This window comes from Octopus sinensis, linkage group LG6 (genome assembly GCF_006345805.1).
Source record: "Octopus sinensis linkage group LG6, ASM634580v1, whole genome shotgun sequence".
Classification (NCBI taxonomy): Eukaryota; Metazoa; Mollusca; class Cephalopoda; order Octopoda; family Octopodidae; genus Octopus; species Octopus sinensis.
The window spans coordinates 35,348,358-35,370,856 of record NC_043002.1 but is presented as its reverse complement, the minus strand read 5'-3'; the positions used below and the strand labels follow the sequence as shown (position 1 = coordinate 35,370,856).

General features: G+C 32.9%; 2 protein-coding genes across 9 annotated transcripts in view; one reads left to right on the top strand and one right to left on the bottom strand.

Annotated features, from left to right (window-relative positions):
• Positions 1-707: 707 nt before the first annotated feature.
• LOC115212931 (heterogeneous nuclear ribonucleoprotein L) lies at positions 708-20,673 on the bottom strand. Of its 8 annotated transcripts, none has more exons than XM_029781769.2 (18): positions 20,226-20,673; positions 16,166-16,287; positions 16,006-16,054; positions 15,734-15,846; positions 15,459-15,534; positions 15,289-15,374; positions 14,233-14,329; positions 13,864-13,927; positions 10,019-10,114; positions 9,016-9,030; positions 6,704-6,906; positions 4,155-4,346; positions 3,926-4,047; positions 3,543-3,673; positions 3,202-3,275; positions 3,039-3,096; positions 2,429-2,524; positions 708-1,459 (listed from the first exon to the last, which is right to left on the bottom strand). In XM_029781769.2, the coding sequence occupies exons 2-18, from the start codon at positions 16,276-16,278 to the stop codon at positions 1,401-1,403; spliced, it is 1,644 nt and encodes a 547-aa protein (XP_029637629.1). In that variant the 5' UTR covers positions 16,279-16,287; positions 20,226-20,673; the 3' UTR covers positions 708-1,400. The 8 variants fall into 8 exon arrangements, with proteins under 8 accessions (XP_029637629.1, XP_029637625.1, XP_029637627.1 ...); XM_029781765.2 differs by lacking the exon at positions 20,226-20,673 and adding an exon at positions 19,115-19,514 and having other exon boundaries at positions 708-1,456; XM_029781767.2 differs by lacking the exon at positions 20,226-20,673 and adding an exon at positions 19,115-19,512 and having other exon boundaries at positions 10,040-10,114.
• The window catches only part of LOC115212933 (galactose mutarotase), a 136,280-nt gene continuing 133,534 nt past the window's right edge, over positions 19,754-22,499 (top strand). Inside the window, exon 1 of the mRNA XM_029781772.2 lies at positions 19,754-19,949. Coding sequence (XP_029637632.1) covers positions 19,888-19,949 — 62 coding nt within the window. The 5' untranslated portion in view covers positions 19,754-19,887. The remainder of the gene's footprint in view (positions 19,950-22,499) is intronic.

The following is a 22,499-nucleotide window of genomic DNA, read 5'->3' as shown; positions in this document are numbered from 1 at the left end:
ACCGCAATATCTGATGAAATGCATTGTGTAGTAAACTACATTACATATAACTAACCTTTGCTGTGGACCTAACCTATTTTTCTAACGTCCCTATGCACACAACTAAATTTTCAGAAAAACCCTTTTTCCAATTATATCTTATATGTAACAAAATAAATTCAATTGTAACAGCATACTACTGCTAATAACTATATTGTCTCTTAATACAACCAATCCTCAGCAAAATAAACACAACCCCATGTGTTACATGAATATATATATATATATATATATATATATATATATTCACCTCTCAACAACCTCCCTGTAAATACAGATAATGCCAAACTCATAGGCCAACTTGCTTGTTTAGAAAATAAGCAATTTCAGACAGGTTATAACACTCATTGGGGATCCAACCTTGACCCACAACCTTCTCAGTAAGTAGCTGTTAATACTAAGAATTTTAAAAATAACTCAAACAGCATGGACGTGTGATCTGACGAGTTTTACGAATGCAAAATTTACCTACAGTGGAAATTAGTATGCATATATCTGCACAATGAAGGATAACAATATGATAAACAAAATAACATGTAACAATGCACTACATAAATACATTTTATTTTAAAAAAATGAAAATTAAACTTAAATTTTTGTCTTTTACGTATTTCCAAGATACAATTAATTATATAAAGGGAGAGGAAAAAAAAAAGCTGCATTCTTTAAAAATTATAATTTGTTTATTCAAAGAATTGCCCAGCAGTCAGTTCTAAGGGTATTATTTTAATACTGGCAGGCAAAGAACTAAATGAAGTCAGTGCATAACTGAATGTTAACCTAAGTTTAGATGATGTTAAAAACTAAGCATTAGAATGGTAAAATTTTGCTGGCCATCAATAAATAGGAAGCAGTGCATGCACAAATTACACACACATTGTAACTAAAATGATAAATTCATGAGTGACAGGAACAGAGACAGGACCTAGAGCAATATTTGATACATTCTTAAAAAAAAAGAAAAAGAAAAGTACATTAGAATGGGCTACCACGTTCATTGTCAACCTCAAAAGCAAGCCCAAAGTCAAACTTCCCAGTAATGAAACATGTAAAAATGAGGAATTTAAAGTATTCTCAATAAAAAGGAGGAAATAAAAATTGGAGTCAATCTTTTTTTTAAATTTTTTTTTTAATTATGATGTGAATGATGAGAAGAACTAAGACATGAATAATGGTAGCTACATAGCTTTGGAGAACATGAGGAGGTGAAGTAAAATGCCTGAGTGAGGAGTTCTCTTGCTTCCATTTAATTCATATGATTCTAGACATTTTATCATCAATAAAGACAAATAGACATATATGGGTTAAGTATACAGCTTATATCAACCATGGTTGCAATCTCCTAAATTTAGAGACCCAGCTTAACCCATTATAGGGGTCTGAGAAAAGCACAGCTTGAAGACAAATGGATTCTTGCCATCTGAAATGAACAAAAACAGAAAGACAGCACTGAAGTAACGAGCCTGTGTCATAAAAGGAAAAAAAGAAAAGCAAGGTGGGTAAGTTAAAACAAACAGCTGGTGAATTCCTAGAGATACAAAATAATCTAACAGGGGTAGGGAGAAGAAAAAAAAAGTCAGGAAAGTATGTTTAGCTTAGTCATATCAGAGTACTACTATAAGAATTACACACTTGAGCCTTTGTAAGCAACTCAGTAAACAATGTCACATACTAATTACAAATATTAACCTGGTTCAAAATTTCACAAGCGAATGTTGCCAACCTGCCTAAAAATGACTATAATAACCTAGTTGTGTTTAAAAGGAAAATATCAGTGCAAATATCATTTGAGATAACACATGATTTCACCATGTAAACAAATTTACACTATTTTACATATCTGAGAGCTGCAAACTTCTGGAGACTTTTCACCTTTTCCATTGACTTACGCCTGAATAGAGTAAAAGTTAAAATACTTTTCTTAGTCATCTTTAAGGAAGATGTTAGATTTGGCTACAGTCCTCTCAAGGAAACAAAACCATTAGATTAATTTCTTTTTACATTTTCCTTTGGAGTGATTTCTGTAAAAATGAAACCTTATGCAGAAGAAAAGGTGGCATTCCATATATGTTCAGAAGCTAGAAATCCTGTGCATGTAAATTTGATTTACATTCCAGTATTTTATTCTGTTTAATGTATATTAAGTTAAAAGAAAACCAGGAATTTGCACAACCCTTCAATATTAAAATTTTATTGTATAACTCCTTATCTAACAATTTCTTATGCTGATGTCTTACTTTATGAAACCAGTCTAAATTCACAAATACCATAGAACGAGGCCCTTGGTGTATAGTACTCTGTTCATTACTTCACCACTGTATATAAAACACAATAAGCAAGGGTGCTATTTATGTGTAAACTGAAAAAAATTCATGAAAACTGAACTTACTAGGATTGGGAATACTTTGATGGTTACAAGCCACAAGGCCTTCAATAGCATCGGCTTTAGTTTCAAACTCAACCAGCCCAGTAGAACTTCTTTCCGCTGAAACACAAATTAAAACTATTAAGAAAAATATTCAGCTAACATTGATGCAAATTAAACCAAACACTGTAAAGAAAACTGCACTTAAACTTCCCGACCCTATCTTTTACTAGTTTCAGTCACTGGACCATGGCCATGCTAGTACACTAACCTGAAGGGTCTTTAATATATATATATATATATATAAATTTTTTTTATATATATATATATATATAAAAAACAAAAAAAAAAAAATACCCACATACTATTCTTTAAAGCTTAGCACTTTCTATCAGTTTTATATGAACCTCTAAGTTATGGTGCTGCAAACAAACCATCACTGGTTATTAAGTGAGGGAGAAAACACAAAGATATGCACACAATGGCCTTCAATTTCCATCTACCAAATCCACTAACAAGACTTAGGTTGGCCTGGGGCTATAATAAAAAACACCTGGTCAGAGAGAGACAATAAGCCTAAACCTGGCACCACAGCTGAGCTGAGAGAAAACACAAAGACAAAGTAAATACTTACTACGGGAAGGAAACTGTTTAATCCTTACAGGACTCTTTGCTCCAGCATCTGTAAACACCTGGTATAAAAAATATGCACAGTTAGTACAAAATAGAATGGGAATTTATTGAAGAACTTAACATTCTCTTACAGCAAAGACTAAAAACAAATAATTATAACCAACCTGACAGATTTCATCCTCTGTTATATTGGGTGGAGCATTGAAATAGTGTAGTACTTTAGCAGGCCCTTGAATACTTGATGTATGTTAAGGATTCCAAGCAAAACTCAAAAATTAAAGCTGTGAACATTTGTACAATTTACAAGAAAACATAATTCGACAAATAGTTATCTGTTTCTGTTATACTGAATTTATTCTAAATTTCCATCCTGTTTTAGTAATAGAAAGTTAAATGCACCCCCACCCAAATTTTGAATTGTTTAAAATGAGTTACTATATACATCGAATATTAACACAATGCATATAAGTTATCTAATGATGTAAGATTAATTAAAAAAGGATATGATTCTTGCTTGCAGCTTCTGGGTTAGTGAAACGGTTGTTTCGGCTACCCATGAAATCTTTGAATGATGGAGATCCATCTGGAAGAGTATGTGGATTAGGAACATCTTGCAGAAAAGCCTGCTTAGAATATCTGTATTAGAAAGAAAAATATACATGAAGATAATTGCCAATTTTTCCGAAGAAGAAAAAAAAACAAACTATTTTCCCACTAATAAAACTGTGGCAAAGATAATCATTTGACAAATAATTTGATTTACTGAAGAATCATTATATGCAGCAAGACACTTAAACCAAATTTAGACAAAACATAGCTGGCAAAATATGCTACCTTTATAGAAGCAGTAGCCAAAAAGAATGTATTAAGTGAATGAAAAATACTAACCCCAGTTGTATCTTTTTACCAACAAAGTAGCAGTTATTGAGATTCTGAATGACTCTGTCCACTGCTTGATTATCCCCCATCTGGACCATTGCTGACCCTTCTTTGCTCTTTAAGAACTTAATCTAATTATAAAAGAAAAAAGAAAAAGTTATCTCAAGCAAACAATTTGTAGTTTAAGAAAAATTTCTTCTAGTGAAAGAATAACAAAACAAAAACAACCATAACTTACCCGTACAACATTACCATAAAGGCAGAACAAATTGAAAATTGAATCACAGTTAATTTTATCCATATTAAGGCCATAAGCCATAAGTACTGCTCCTTGTTGAGGACCACCACCTCCACCACCACTTGGGTGTTGCCCCATCATACGTGAGTTAGGATCTTCATAAGGTGGCATTGGGGGAGCACCATAGCGATCCTGGAAGTAAAAAGTATATACTTTAAAGAACAAACTCAAAACTTTTAAAACCTTTCAACACAAAAAATGTCAAATGCTAGCACTTTCTCAAACTCAATCTACCTGCAGCCACAGAACCTGATTAATCAATAAGTAAACTTAAGGTGTGCAACTGAATCAGATTAACGACAATTGCTCTTTCCAAATGCAGTTTACCCATAAACTTAGTTAAATTGGAAACAGTAAAAAGAACTAAATAAGTTCTGAGTTGTTCATACACAGACTAAAAAAACCCCCTCATACTGTAATAAGAATGCACAAGGAACCTGTAACAAGAATTGACACAGCTTATCTAAGATTTTCTCTAAAAACAATTTTTGTATCTTAGAAGTTAATTCGTGTCAAAGTTGTATTTGGGTAATTTTAACCAATCAATGGCACATAAACACCATACGATCGTGGCCGTTCGCCAGCCTCGTCTGGCACCTGTGTCGGTGGTACATAAAATCACCCACTACACTCTCAGAGTGGTTGGCGTTAGGAAGGGCATCCAGCTTTAGAAACACTGCCAGATCTGACTGGCCTGGTGCAGCCTTCAGGCTTCCCAGACCCCAGTTGAACCGTCCATGGAAAGCGGACGTTAAACGATGATGTATTCAGCTGAAGAAAGTTACTGTCACTATTTGCGAACAACTTCTGGGTCCATTGACAAAATGAATCAACAGAACCCTTCTTTAATAACCAGAGATGCTTTTATAGCAACATATATGAGACTGTGCCTATCTATATAAATATATCCATACATGCACACACATTAATAATAGGCAGAAGTCACAGAGTAACAACAGCCAAATTCGTGTTTGGTAAGTGCCAATACATGAAACTTTCAGCTCTTGACTAACTAAATTCTGCCAATGATATATACATTACACGTGTAAAAAAAATTTCATCACACAAACAAACCAATGAAGGAGCCTCTACCTGGTTGATCGACACACTAAAAATAGCAACCAAAGTAACCCCCTAACGACATCACACGCCCATAGCATGTAATGTCCTAGATTATCCCTAAAAAGACGGTTTGCTGAAGGCTGGATTGTCTGATAATGGGTTTGCTGTATTAGGGTGGATTCGAGGCTAAATAACAGCTAAATCATTACTGAGACTGACCAACAACAGAGCCTGTATGTGTTACATGACCTGCCAGAAAAAGTAGCCAAACTTTTTTATATACAGAATAGAAAACCCTCTATCCTGTGATATACACATAGATTCCATTATGTCTGGGAAGAAAGACAGAATGGGACATCTTTGATAAGTGCCTACATAAACAACTTCCAAATCAATAAAGCAATGAATAACTTGAAACATGTTGCCATTGAAAACTACAAAATGAAGACCGAATATGAACATACTGAGTCAGCACAGTTACATAAATGCCCACAATTAATACTAAAGAATCTTTCCAGCAGACTGACTATACCTATAACATCCAACAAAGTACTGTAAATCATGGCTTGGTGACAATTAGGAATTAAAAAAAAAAAACTTTGAGTTCATTACCTCCATCTTAGCAAAGGTATTGTTTTCAGTCATGCTGTTTGTCCACGGACAAGATATCTCAAGAACAGCAGGATGGATTTGGATGACACTTTCAGGGATGTTTGGCCTCGTGGCTGGCACAAACCAAGTAAATCTCAGGATCAGTCCGGTACCAGACAAGGATTCTGGATTATGTTATATCTACTTTACATGATTACGAGCTTACATTAACTTTCAAGTCCTTCTCAATTATCTCCCTTTAGGCTGTAACTATTTTGAATGGTGAAATTGTTAACTGGCTTGTGTTAGATAGTTACTAAATTTTCTACAGTCATCTTCATATTTCTTGACTACCATTGGGATTGATCAGGAACCAGACAAGGGTTCTGGATTTTTTTAAACACGGTTGGGCTCATTTTTATCCTCGTTTGTGAGAGTAAGCTTATTTCAGATACTCCCATCTTAAAAATCTTCTGTAGCTAATCATTGAAAGGATGTTGGTGTTGTTTTGGCAGAGGTTTACACTCTCTGAGTACTCTCGTTTGAATTCGTTTTCGAAAAGCTACCCACAAAAGCATACCGGTCATCCAATATGCTTATCCTGAATGGACAAATACTGAAATGGACCACAAGAAATTCTTAACAGAATCAGAGAATAAGAACTTATTAATAAAATCTATCACGAACAGCTCTAAACTCTTAAGAACTTGCCTGAACAGTTTTTCAATATTTTAAAGCAGGAAGCGAATGTGTGATTCACTACGCACTTGTGTGTGGGCTGTTGGGGGGGAAAATGAAAAAAGTGAAATTAATGTTAACATGTAAAGAAAGCTTACAAGAATTCCAGTGCTGCCTGGTCCATAACGCTCAGTTTGCATGCCATAACCACCTCTGCCCCCTCCTCCGCCACCACAATAGTTGTCATAATTATCACCGTCATACATGGGACCTGGCCCACCATAGCCACCGCCATGGCCACCAGGTGGAGGACCCATTCCAGGACCACCACCACCACCTCTTCGCACATCTGGATGATTCCCTAAAATTTGAATTTAAAACAAATAATAGCATCAAATTGATTACTTTCATATATCTTGCATATTAATAAGTAGTTTAATGATATTAAAAATTATTTCAAATTACACTTAATTAGCTTTCAATATAATGATCCATTGTAAAATAATTGAAGATAAATTTATGTAGAAATTACAGAACAACCAACTTTATAGCATGAGAAAACATGGCAAGAAAATAAAAAAAGCAGTAAAAACCACAGCCAAAAATTCCAATTACATTTCTATTAAATTATGATCCAAAATTCTGCAACAGCTAATTCAAATAAAATAAACAAAAATAAAAACTTTATTACATGATAAGAACAATTTCTGTAGCAATCAAATCAAAATATCCAAGACTCAAATGATTAAAAACAATTTCCATGAGTCACATAAGTAACACTACAAATTATTTCATAGCCATCATCCTAATAAAGAGGAACAGAAAATTCAAATTTCTTCAATTAAAGTATGTGTACTTGTTGGCATGCCAGTTGACAATCATATGATAATGAATAACACCCCTACTGCTCTACAAAATTTAAGAAAATAAAATACAACCAAACTTTTTAGTTGACACTTTTGTGACTATATTCCTTAATGAGTAGGCTGCCTATTCGATATAAGATTTTGAAGAAGTTTAGTAATAAGTTACAAGTTTACTACACTGCTTACCAAATGGAATCGCAGGTTAGTAGCTTTGTTGAGATTGAGTTTCCATCCCAAGGCAAAAATATTCATTGCAACTTAATTTCTGTCTTAACAGCTTTACCAAATATTTTAAATGTGCTGTTAATACTAACTTGCAACCATTTTATGATAATCTTAGCAGGTAATAAAGTCAGAGTCCTAAATTATTTGCATTCTGCTACTGACTAGCAATATTTTCCCTTAAATTTAATTAAGTAGCATGAACCATACTATTTATTCATAAAATATAAAGGAAAATAGTTAGTTGCTAATCACTATACAAGTGCTTTGAATGAAATGTTTTGTTAAAGCATGCAAGGAAAATTAGAGGCATAATGTGTATGAAGAGTGAAAGCAAGAGAGTAATATATGAAAACTAATGCAAAAAGTATTAGCAAATTAGGTTTAAACTAACAATCAAAAATGAAGGAGCGATTGGCAAGACAATAACAATCAAAGCATTATTTACAGCATAAATCTCCCAAATTTAATTGTAGGAAATTCCTAACAATCATTATCAAAGTATTATGTTCAGGGCTTAGGCAGCCATTAGTTTATCTCAACACTTATACTATTTTTGCAGAAGTAGACAATTTCAAATATATATATATATGTATATATATAAATAAATAAAAAAAAAATCCAAATCAGCCATTATACGAAAACATTTCCAATACTAAATAAAATTTTTGCAGAAACAGTAGGCTCACTCAGCTATGTACAGTGTAAAACTCAAAATTTGCACATATGTAACAATCCAATAATTTAAAACACTTCAGAGAAAAACTCCATTTCTTAATAGATCTACAAAAGAGGGCAAACTCAATCAAAGAGTTTTAATATCAAGAGTAATTTTTTTGTTTATATAAAAAACAATCTCATAAGCTGATACCAAACATTTTAAAATATCAATACCAACTTTCTCTCTGAATTCACTTTCATGTTCAAACATAAAAGAACCAGAGCAGCTGTATTCATAAAAAAACCCATTTCCATTTATATTTTATGCATGTATGTATGTATCTAAAAGAATATGTACCATATTTATTTGAATATAGGTGTGAGAGAGCCAATAAGCTGAGGGGGTGGCAAACAGTACAAGAGCTGCCACATTTAATATATTTATATATATAGATATATATATATACACACAATACAAAAACAATGAAGACGACACTCATAAAAAGAAAAGCTATCATTTTAATGCTAACTATATCTTGCCCAACCCAAGAAAGATTTTGAAAGTGTTAATGCCAGCCAAAGGTATAGTTAAGTCAAAACATACTAGGTAGCACAACAGTAACTTTACAACATCTTAGATGACACGACTAGCAAGCACTAGAAAAGCAATCATCCAAGACAAAATGGAGGAAGAAGAAAAAAAAAAATAAAAAGCAAATTACCCAAGAGTCCAACTTCTTTAGATATGAAAAATAAACAAATGAATAAAATGAAGCAAATCAACATTATGGCAAATTAGAGTATAAGAATTAATGATTGGATGACAATGTGAATAAATTAAATTCAGCAAGCAAATAATGTAATATGAAATGGTGCTAATAATTCATTTTTGTACAAAATTACTTGTCTTTCAATCTGAATACTAAAATTTGTTTCACTTTAACCCTTAACTACATTTTATTTTCTTCAATTTGGAGAAAACATCTTAAATGGTTGCTAAAAAAAAATCTTAAAAAATGCAAGATTCAATACATTTTGCTAACTCTAATAGAAGGTAAAAAGACTAAGTGGGAGGGGAGAAAATTACAAGCTTGACAGGACAAGGGGTCCAAAAATTATTTCAGGTCAATTAGCTACAACATAAAGGCTGTATGTTTTATAGTTTGAAAACCAACCAGAGATACCAAATCCACAAATGGAGAAGAAAAATATCACACAGGGACTAAATGATTGTTAAAACCTACATTGTAATATAGTTTAAGGATGCAGACAGTTTGAAGAAAATATCTGCACTAATAGAAAGAAGTCTGGAGAACGGCCCATAAGGCCAAGATATATTGAAAAAATAACAGCAGCCTGCCATGCCATTCAACAAGCATTTTCACAGTAAACAACTCACACCAACAGATAACCACAAATAGTTGCCATATAGCAATTTTTAGATAATTAAAAAAAAAAAAAGAATTTTTTTTTTAAAAACGCATATATTCAATCACTTTCAATACACTTGTGACCAAGTAGCACTCTGCATTATACAGGACACTACTTTTCATTATCGAAAACTGGCACCGAAATGTTTAAAAGAGAGGTATTGCTTAAAATAAATTCTAGTAACCAAGAAAGATAGAGAAGCTCTATTTTTAAATATTATGCAACTCAAAACTAGAGCATTATGAGATGTGACAACAACTAAGAAGAAAATGGAGCTTTAGAACAATACTTCACCTGGTGATTGAGGACACTCACCATAGGGAGTGGGCCCTGGTGCATAGCGCGGATCTTGCAGCAAAGGCTGATTTTTAGCAACCACAGGACTCTTACCTGAAACAAAGTGACACAGGTGAGATAAGTCTCAGAGCAAGCAAGGAAAGCGGCAGACAGTGAAGTTACTAGTTTGCCAAACAAACCGCAGATTAACTGACTGCTGTTGCCTTTTAGTATACTATGGTTTTAACTTTCTCAGCTGAAAGAATTACTAAGAATTTGGCTGGCACAAGATTGGTCAACATAAATTACCAACCATTTGAATAACTTTCAGGAAATGTGGCAATGTAAATCTAACTAAATTAACTCCTCAATCTGAATCATTATGAAACAAAGCTTTAGTGTAAATTAGAAATGAGAGAAAAAAAAAAAAGAAATTAAAACCCCCCGTAAATTAGGAAACGCGTTAAAATGTTAATATCATAAAAACTAAGATGAATGGGAAGAGTTAATTTGCAGATTTAGTAAGCGAATTAGCTAAACCAGAGATAATGTATGAATATATAAAATCAAGCACAAGTTGTGCATTCTCATAAATCGAACTATTTCAACCTCACCTACACCTTAAGAAAAAATGTTAATATATCCAAAGGAATTTTAAAATTTAACCAGTTCATGCACTTATGTAATAAAACAGCTTGCTTTGTGTGTCCTCCAGAAAGAAAATCTACATTCCAAGAATGTAGTAATCTCTCTTAAAAGTCCTGTGGTGAAGGGAGAGGAGAGGTGGATGAAGAAAAAAAAGCCCAGTTGCAAGATCCGGCAAATATCAATTCTGTACAAGGAAAGTAACTCACTACAGCCTGGGAATCTGACTACAGTGGTTTGGACTATTATGTACGACACAGAAAAGGGAGTGGAAGAAGAAGAAAAAAAATCAACACATGATCCCACACACAAAAACAAAACATAACTGGCAATTTTCTACACAACTTACCAATGAGGTGGATGGAAAACTCACCCCAGCAAAATAAACTAATGCATTTTTTTTTTTGGTATACATACATTTTAAAAAATAAATGGAAAGGAGTTCTCAATTCATAGTTCATTTAATAAAAGTGAAACCCATTGAATGTGAAGAAGTCCAAGTGAAATTTTTATATTTACAAAAATACAAAAAATTAAATCCAAATATTTGGAATAGGGAAAGTTTGTCAGATGCCTGAGATTATTAGATTTAGATTTCAATGGATCAGCATCGAAGTAATCGTATGGGGGAAGGTAGGGAATGATTGAGCAGTCACTGCATATATTACTTTAAATTATTTTGATCCACATTACACTTAATTACCTATGCATAAAAAATTTTTAAATTAGAATAGTTTTCAACTAGCAATTTAGATGTAATGTAATAAATGTAAATTTTCAACATTTCACTGGGTTTATTCTGCTTACACTACTTAGAATCAGCCTACGTGTGTTTGTGAAAATGTACAGATCTTGCTAGAGTACAAATATTTTAGTTATCTTTTCAATACAGTAAAACCAGATGCAGTGTTCTGTACACAAACTGAATTTTCTTGTATTTCCAAACTATTACTTGTTGCAGTTAAAAACACAAAACTGGTGATAGCAGCAGCAGTCAGTCAGTCAGCGTATGGTAATCAAATGATGACTACACTTCTTCCATTTGCTCTAAAACGTTCCAGCATTATAAAAGATTAATGTATGAAAATATTAAATTGAAGGAAATAAATATCTCATTATAGTCTAACCTTTTCTGTTTTAATGTTAGATGGTAATGTCAATTTTTTGAAAGCAAGCCAATATCTTAAATGGCTTCAGAGAATGAAAATTAGTAATCCAAAAGGAAAAACAGGAAATGTATAATAGATATATGGAAAACTTAAATATTAAAAAAAATAAATATTATTTTTAATAAAAGACATCCTGGAAAATAAGGAGAAAAATAAAAAATCTACCAGTTGATTTTCTGGTGAGATAACAGCAATGGAAGGAGCCATGGTGATTTGGTTAAAGCCAGAAGTAGCTGTTGGTCAATGAAGTAGTTGAGCCTGATATGGTTCAATCAACACGATGCTGCTCACATTCTCCTCCTCCTCCTCATCCAGCAGTAGTAGTAGTAGTAGCAGGAGGGCCGAGCCTGCACTGGCCTACACCCTGTATAATGCACACAGAATCACAGGTCAGTAAACTAACCAGACTTGGTTGTAGGAAGGCAAACAAGCGTAGGAGTCAGACAGATGGATGGGTTTACAGGGTATAGTGACACCTTGTGTGGACCTGGCCGCTTTATGTTTTGTTCTGTGCGGTGGTGAGTATCTGCTTGGTAGTGATGGTGGTGGTGATGATATTGTATTTTAAGTTTGGTTGATGTACTTGTCTGACTGACTGAATAGTGCTTCTTCTGTGTATGGGAAGTCTGTCTGCAGGTGGAGAATGCTCCAGTCTGTGACCTGTGACGGTCAGATGAGTAATGTGGATGTTGATATCTTTCTGTGCTTGAATTTATTCTGCAACTTTTTCTATTGTTCTAGATGTAGAATAGCAGCTTCTGTTTGTAATTTTTGCTGGATAGAAAGGTGGAACATTTACAAATTCTGAATATTAGGTAACATGTCCACTTCTTTTCTACGTTGTATGTGGCTGACTTGTTTTAATGGGTTTAATAAAAACCCAAATGTTAGTGTAATGATTTTAAAGTTTGTTCTCAAATGGATTTTCTCAAGATGGATGACTTGTCTTCATGTTGGGGATTTTGGAAAGGATGGCATCTCAGACAGCAAACAACTTGCTTCATAATCAACTGTTTAAAAAAGGGCTGGCAAGATTTTTTTAATGTTCAAAATATATATATAAAAAAAATAAGGGGGAAATCACTTTTAACAACTTGGCTGAATGTAAAAAGCTAGTGCAGAATAAAACAAGTGAATAACTTCACAAACAAGTGGTTTCACTGGGCACTAACCTACTACCATCTTTCAGACAATAGTAGTTCCCTGCCAGCACATGATCATTTTAATTCATTTACTGAGAATACAGATGATTGTGCTTCATAAAATGTGCATGTTTTGTAACGAAATTTGGAATGTTAAGTCTATGATACGATATAAAATGTTTTGTAATTGAAAGTTTATTTAGTTTCAATATGACTGAGACAAATGTTTTGTATGTTATCTGAAATGGTCACTTGTTTGTATTTGTATGCATGCATTTTTCCTCCCCTAATAACCACTCCTCAAAAAGATACTAACAAACAATAGAAAGATAATTTAAAGTTAATGACTGAAGAAGCCCATGGCCAAATTTAAAACCACCTACCTTAGAATAATTTATTAGTATACCACAACCAAACCATTCCATTAAAAATTACACCAATTAAAGAAATTTGACTAGCAGATTTCCCATCACTGGGCTATCTGCTAAACAAAGGTGACAGATTCCCTAAGTTCTGCAAAATGTAATGGTATTGTTGTTCACTAGCACCCTTATGGAATCAAAGGAAAAACTCGCAAACTATTCCAATTAAGCAACAAGAGAACAGAATTACTCTAAACAAGACCAGAAGACATCACTAAGGAACCAAGATAACAAATAATTTCATTGTTTTGGTTGCTTAGTGCTAATTTAAGAAAGAGTATGTTAGTAGCAACTATTGTTACATTAAAACTACAGCCATGCCTTTGGCTTGCAATATTGAAACATTAAATAGGTTAGAATTAAGCAAGTTACGGTCATTTTCAACTGGATAGTGCGTATGTTAACCAGGATTACCACCAGTTCTAGAAAGGAAAATAAGAGTGCTGGTGTCCATCAAATTTAAAATGTTTAAAATTGCATCTTACCGAGAGAAGGATTGCTGTAGTCCCAACTTTCATTGTCATTTCTGACAACATTCAATTTTGTAGGCTGATAAAAAAAACAAATTAAAAAACCCATTGAACTGAATTTATTAAGAACAAAAATCTAGACCGTAATATATTTAAAACAAAATTCTTTACACGACATATCTGATAATCACCCTAAGTTGCAAAAGCATTGAATGAATCACAACACAAACAATCCTGCAATGAGGGTACTTACCCACAAATGAAACATCGAAACTTAAATTCACTTTCAAAAGCTAACCAATTAAAAATTTCAGAATTAATTGAAGCAAGATCTATAACAGTGAATATATTTTCTAATACTGAATTCAAAACTTGAAAATTTACCTTTGCATATTCAATCTTGAGTGTACAGCAACCAGAGTAAATGTCTGCACCATTCAGAGCCTGCTTTGCACGTTTTGCTTGATCAACAGTTTCAAATGTACGAATGGTTAAGGAATACCAACTACAAAATATACATTTTATAAAACAATTGTGCTATTTTAACATACTTTCCTATGCCCGCATGGGTCGGTTTACTGAGGTTGATTTTCTACAGCAGAATGATCTTCCTGATTTCCAAACACGGTAATATTTTCCTGTAGCCAGACATGTTTCCACAGCAAATTGGAAATGAATAATACTGCTTGTATAATAACTACCAGTGATGTCAAAAGAAGCAGAGACAAACATTACACTCAAACAGGCTTTTTTGCAATTTCTGCAGCAATACCAAATCTACTCACAAGGATTTGGTCAGTACAGGGCTACAGAAAATGAGACCTGCACAAAGTGCTATGCATTGAGATTGAACCTGAAATCATGCAAATGGACTTCCAATTTCTAAATAACACAGTAATGCGTACACACAGAGAAAACGTCAAATTAACAGAGTTGCTACAGTGATCACTAAAATACTTTGTCCAACTGCACTTGGGTCTAAATCTTGTCTAAGCCAACTTTGCCTTTATCTTGGGTTAAATTACCAGATTTGGCTGAGTTGAAATCCTGCCTCCAGCCAGGATTGTTGAGTTCTTAGCAAATACCCAGCTATTAGAGTTTAATAAATGTCAGTATATTTTTGTCCTGTGCACTCAGCATATGAACACATTACACAATGTAAAAACTCTCAAATGTCAAAGAACTTCTAAAAATAATTGATATTTATTTTACAAATGGCCCTATCAAATAAGCATCTTACCTAACAATTTATACAAATTCACCCCAAGCATTTAATCATAACAGTACAACAGTGGAAAAAACTCATTCCAGTGAAAACAGTAACATTAGCTTTATGCAAGTAAATAAAGAGAATTAAGTGCCTTTAAAGTCAGAATGCAAACAACCAATAGTTAATTTTAATTTATTGAAAGCTATGTTCACTTTGTAAAATAAGGATATTCAACCATTGCTTGGACACCATTCTTTTTGAAGATAACAATTCTTTGTACTTGCCCATATGGAGAACTGATTGTATGCATCACTTCCTGGAAAATTAAATACAAAGATATTTGTAATGGTTATTAAACAAATGCCCAATTAGAATAGAAAATATTAAAATGGTTACATACCACAGTGATCGGATATTGTGGATTTAAAATGGTAAAGAGCAAAATATGGTTTGCAGTCCGCATATCTTCTGGGCCACTACAAACAAAAGAGATGGATTATATATATATATATATATATATATTAAACTTGTAAAATATGTAGTTTTTCTGTACCCCTTTTTAACAAAATACATTGTTATTTACAACAATACTTTTAAGTGGCCTTAAATCATCTTTATGAAATTATACCCACAGTAAACAGACCCGATATTTTCTAAAATATATATAAAGCTTACCCTGGTCTCTGGATCTTCTGACTGGTAGAGAAATTAAAGAAAGCAGGGTGACCACTAACATAAAGTTGATTGGACTGAACATAGTTCACACACTCAGTCGCTCCGGCTATATCCTATACAATAATAAATAATTTCCTCACAATTAAATATACACGATATGAAAAAAAAAAAATTAAAAATATAACTCAATTTGATGAATGATAAAATACCATCTAATCAACAAATACAAATTTCAATATTTCCAATGGATTTAGTAAAATCGCTCAACTCACCTCAAATTCAACCAGAGCTTGTCTTTTCTTTGGCATCATGATAACATAACTGTAATAGAGAGGGGGAAGTGATTGGTATACGAATGTAACATTTACAGTATTAACACAATCACACGCGAAGCCTTAAAGCAGAAAGGCTCATAAATATCAATAAACTTACCTAATGCACCCGAAGTTTTGCAAGGTATCAACCAAATCTTGCTCTACCACAGTCTCAGACAGACCACGGACATGCACCACGGGTGATGGTGATGGTTTGTGAGGATCTTCCATTAATTTATCCTGTCAAATTAAAGAAAAAAGTCCAATATTTAAATGCTTCATATCAGTATATTGTTCACAAAAATTTTGGAAAATTTGATTATTCGATAAATTGGAAGGAAGCCGAGTTTCACATCAAAACCTAACCGATTTAATTAGACAACCGTTTAAAAAAAATTCCATCGATATATAAATAAAATTATAAAATCAATCGACATAACGTTAAGTAAATCTGTAAAAATTTAATCTAAAATTTTATGGAATACAACGTAGTTGGTTATATAATATATATATATGAGGTAATCAGATTAGCGATAGCATTTAGATAGTTTTTCTCATAAATTTTTACGTTTGCAACGGGTGACGATAAATTCAATATATTTTAAACATGAAGCAAATTGAAGTTTCTTAGCAAGAGAATAACAACCATTCTGCAAACGATGGTAGCATTTGGATTCCGCACCATCACCTGAACAATGATTTTCATTTTAAAATGAAGCAAACCAAATATTTTGGCACCAAGAATCAGTTTATCGTATTCATTCACCAATGAATTTATAAAAGCAAAATCCTCAAAACACTATAAATTCATTATTTTTCTTTCTTATCGGAACGAAGTAATGAAAAGTAGGATAAAAGGAAAGTAGCAATAAATCAGAAATTATAAATAGTATATCCCACCTCCATTAACGTTTTAGAAGATGGGGATGGGCGGGAGGATGTAAAAAAAAAAAGTTAAGGAAATACAGCCAAGATTTGCGCAGGCGCATTGCTGTAATACGAGGAAGAAGATTGAATGTTCGGTAGGACAGTGAAGCGACGAAAACAGCCAATTAGGTGAATGAAAAGTAGCCGAGGGGAGTTTTGACGGTTAAAACCCTATGTACGGGACACCAATTTCATAGATTTAAAATACTCAAGTCTAATAAAGTTTATATTCATATAAATACAAAGTATTTATATCAATGAAATGAAGTTCGACTGTCTAGATTTTCTTTTTATTTAAAAAAGAAAAAAAAGCTTTACCTTTTTTTAACAACGCTTTTTTTTTTTTTAATATTATACATGATCGAATATGCACTAATTGAATTGATAATAAAAAAAAAACATAAACGATCTGACCTTTAAGTGAAACCCGGCAGTTTTTAAAATACAAAGTGGGAGGATCGGCAAATGCGCCTTCATGATAGGCTATATATAGTAAATTTATATCATACTAAATTAAGCCGCTTTAATGGGTATAGAAAATAAATGGTTAACAATTATGGAGACAAGTGTGTTGAGAGAGTGACAGATTCCTAGCATTTTTGTTCTAATAATCTCAATATTCTAGTTTTATAATAAAAAGGTGACTAATGTTATATAACAGTGCTAAAGGAACAGCGCTTGGAGAAAATCCTAAATTTTAATAAATACCGATTCCTTTTTATACCATAATATTTATACTATTTTTTGGATATCTTCCCATCTTCCAAGTGAAAATGAAAAGCACCATACTACTGTCGGCCGGACAGAGTAATAAAAAGGTCACATCGATTTTATTTTTGTTACAAGTGAAATGAACATGGCTACTACTTTGGCAAGTAGTCGGCTACTGATGTGTTGCTAGCCAGCCACCAGATCATTAATGCCATCTCCATATTTCCTTAGCCAGCCACTTTCACAACGTTTGTGGACAGATTTGCATTCAACCATAAAATATACAAACTGCCACAATTCTATACAGAATTAATCCAGGAATTAAAAAAAAAATTTTTTTTTCATTTTTAAGAGTAGTTAATATAAAAATATAAATTTAATGTATTTAATTGTTTGTAGCATATTATTAAAATGTAGTCTTGACAATATCTTAATAATTTCACTAAACAAAAAAAATGCAATAACAAGAAATTCACAAAAATCAATAATTAAAGTGCAAGATGTGTATCAGTTCCATTTTTGAAAGAAATTCTACAAATGGGGAAAATAAATAAGAAATGCAAAAAATAAAATAGTAATTCTACAATTATTATGATGAATAACACTTCATGAATTCTTTTTATTTGGAGCAGCAATATATTAGTCATCGCCACAAATAGGGAGAGAAATTGAAAAAGACGGCAGAAAGGAAAGAAGGGGGGGGGGCAGCTATGACAGCCTTAAAGCGGTCTTTGTTTTGTAATGAAATATAATGAGGTCGTTAGAAAAACGAGTGGCTTTTCTTTCACTAATTAAGTACGAAGAGCATCGTGCATGCAGTATTGCATATCATATTTTCTTACTGTTTATGTATGCATAGGGAAGGGAAAAAAAAAAGGAAATATAAGCGAGAGAGCTTGCTTTCACTATTTCAAAGATGATGTAGCTGTAGCCATCATTTCTTCTTCCAACACACGAAGACCATGCGGTCATAAAAAAAAAACACAAAAAAATACACAAATTTTTTTATATATTATGAATATAAAAACAATTTACTTGTGCTGAAATATGATGAAGCAGATTTAAATAAAATATAGCATAAGGCAGATAAATAATATTTAACCACAGATCAGAAAGGGAAAAAATAAAAGAAACCATACGCAGGCAATTTAAAAAATAGAATGAACGAAAGGGTTATCTAAATAAGCCGGTTAGCAAATTTCTTCAAGAAAAAGGAAAACAAACTAAAATTTTTCAGTTTCTCCTCATTTCAAATTTTCGTGTTTATTTTCTTGTCCAAAGAAAAAGAGTAATTTTCAATTCAATTACTGATTGATTTATCATATATATATCTAGTTAAAGAATTACTACTGAGAGACATCACGCACACAATACGAATGCATATATAGTAGTAATAACAAAAAAGGAGCTGAAAACTACTAGCACTTACTTTTCCTCCTTGGTTCATTCCATATCCATTATTTTCAGTTTTTTGACGCTTTGCTACATGACCCTCATAAGCCGCCATTTTCACTAACGCTAAATACTTTTAAGTTGTAAACGAGCTCAACGCTGCAGTATGTGTCTGTGTGAGAGCTGAGGATCTGATAATACCCTCCACTTCTCGCAGCAGCTGCACGTTGCTATGTAGGAAACAGAGGAACCTACTGCTACTACTTCTACAACCACCACTACTACCACTATTACTGCTTCTACTTCGCTAATAATATAACAAGAGAAGGATTGTAAGAAATTACAGAGAGAGGGGGAAGGCAGCAGGCAGTTAGGAAAAAGAAGCAGTAGAAAGAGCGGAAAATTATTGAGCACTTATTCTTCCCTCTTAAATGCAACTATTATATTATATTGGAGACAAATTTCAAGTATTGAAAAAAAAAAAGAGAACTTCCAGTCAGTTTAAAATGTAGCCTTTTTTGCAAAATAATAAACAAAAAAATAAGCGAATAAGTCTAATTTGTAAATGCAGAAAGCTTTTTTTTTCTAAAGAATTAGCAACTATTGTAATAATGATTTTAGAAAGAAGGGTTAGAGATTAAGATGAAAAAGTATAGTCATGTGACCTAAATCACATGACTGAATGTCTTGCCCGCTTCCATACCAATAAGCATAATGTAAGGCGGCTCTTACCTCCCTGATTTCCCCCTCTTCCTTCCATATAAAATAGTGAATGAATTAGTATTTTATTTTCCCCCATTACATAAAAAGATGTCTTCAATAACTACGAAAGAAGTTTTTGGCTACGCTAAAGATGGGACGACCGTTGAGAGGTATAAAAACGATATACTTTAAATCATCCATACTTTACTTGCAAAATTTTCATATGTAGGAAATTTTATGTCTGCCAAGAAAGCATTTTTTCTCTCTTTCATTTACACGAAACTGAAAATATGGGTGGTTGAGGGAAAGAAGGGAGTAAAGAAATATATCGATTTTTTTTTTTTTTTAAGAAGCGAAGAAAAATCGTTTTAACAGCCAAAAGAAAGTTGCGACATAAATATACAGTCAAATAAATAACATGAACTAAATAAACCAACAGCACTTACGTTCACAATAAGATTTTTTAGACTGACACGTGGGTATTATTAAGTGATGGCTGTTGGTGAAGATTTGCTAGATGGCAATCTAGCATAAACCCAACTAAATTGAAAACCGGCTTTGTTGATAAATTTCACAATGCTGGCATAATAAATATACTTTCGATTCTTAAATTGGAGGAGAAGTGGAATAAAAACGACTGAAATGAAATTACGCGAATATGGGATATATATATATATATCAAACAGGAAGACCAGTTGCACGTAATATATTTTTTAATGTGTACATGTAGTTTTGTACAAGGTTGTTAGAGACGCAATCATTCTGTCATTATCAAGGTGCGTTGAAAGAATGAGCAGAGAGCAGACACATGGTTTAAGATGGAAAACAATAGAAGATTCTCTTGTTAAAACTAGTGATGGTGACGTCAATCAACTGCATAGAGCCCAGTATTAGATCAGCTTTCTATTTACTCTGCGCATGTGTTAAGTCGTTTTTCCAGTACACCTCTGACCTTGGTTTAAAACTTATTTCATACTGCGAATAACGATTAAGTTGAATCGTGCATATGTCGTCTCCCTATATACCGTTAACTTTTTTCTTTTACCAATTTTTTTTGCATCCCTTTTCAGTTCAAAAGTAGAGGGGTGGGAGAAAAACGTGCAGTTACAGCAATCGTGCACTTGAATGGAAGTTTACTTGTGTGAATAGAAAGATATATTTAAAAATATCGATTGGTATGTATATGTGTGTGTGCGATTTAAAATTGCTCCGAATATATTTTCATTTCGCGTTTACTTATTTTAATGTTGGTTTCATGATTATATCAGATCCCCACAACTTACAATTAAAGAGCTCTTTGCTTACCATATATATGTATGTGTATATATATATATGTATGTATGTATATATGTGTGTGCGTGTGCAGTTTGTGTGACAACTTGTTACTATTTATGTTGCAAGAACACATCAACAGAAATAGAGGGTGTGGAAAGACGACAAAGATGGTGCTGCTTGCAATTTTTTTTCTTTCTCCAATAGTAAAAGACAGCTAATTTGTCTGAAGACATTGTCGGCCGACTGCTTGCTTTATCAATGGCAACGGTCGGTTGCGATACTTCGAGGCCGGGCACCTAGCTACTGTTATTAAACCGTCTTGCTTCCTCTTGAGTTGACTTCACTTTCATAAGATAACGAATTGTCATTTAACTATTTCAGTTTCTCTCTCTCACACTCTCCACATTTTCCTAATTCCTATTCAGAACTCTTACCTGGTTTGCGTAACTTCTACCAATATTGAAGTCGTTTCTGAATTATCTGAAAAGTGAGTAAAATACGAAAGGACCAAGGAAAAATTAGTTTTGTTTTTCATTTTAGGACGAACATTTATAATGGTTTTCCTTTATTTTTAAGAGATTTATAATCACCAGTAAAAGTCTCCATTTGAGTTTATGCGATGAAGTGAATATTATTTATTGGAAAAATATCTACATTTTTAGCATAGAATTAGTAATATATCGCGGAGTTTTATTGATTTTTATTTAAAAAGTAAATTGATTCGTCGTCCGTTTCGTCGATGAGTATTCCATTCGATCAACGGTACTACCCATTCATTGGATTATACGTGCACGAGAATTCTTCAAACATTTGTACTCTTTTTAACGTATTCTTCCATCATGGCCTCGGCCGAAATGGTTAAAATAAACTAAAGAACATATTCAGTATGACAGTATCTGTATAAAAGCTGGGCCTTTTAATTAAAAGTACAATTCATCCGACAAACTTCCGCTGTTCTCGTTTATCCAATTCCACTCACATTGCGTGGGTCGATTCGAGATCGAACGTGGGACATCATTATGCGAAGCGAATAAGCAAATACGTTCATTGTTTTTAATTACTTTCCATTCGCATATTTCCAACAAAATCGGTCGTAAAGTTGCTTATTTTTTAATCAATCGAACTTTGTCGTATAATTGACATAATTAGTAATTCTATGTTCAATCTAAAAATTAACAACGTAAATCTTCTTATCCTAACCTTGAAGTGTGTAACACGATTTGTAACATTGACGGGAATGTCGAGGATCAATAGCGCGTACCGGTTTCAAAATAACTGTCATAACACAGCAAACTTGATCCGCAACTTAAAAGAATTTCAAGGCTTAAATAGAACATTTTAGTTGTAATATATTGGATGAAAAAGAGATTTTAAAATATGCATATAACGTAAATGTTTGTGGTTTTATTTCAAACAGGTAATCAATTACCAAACATTTTGCTATT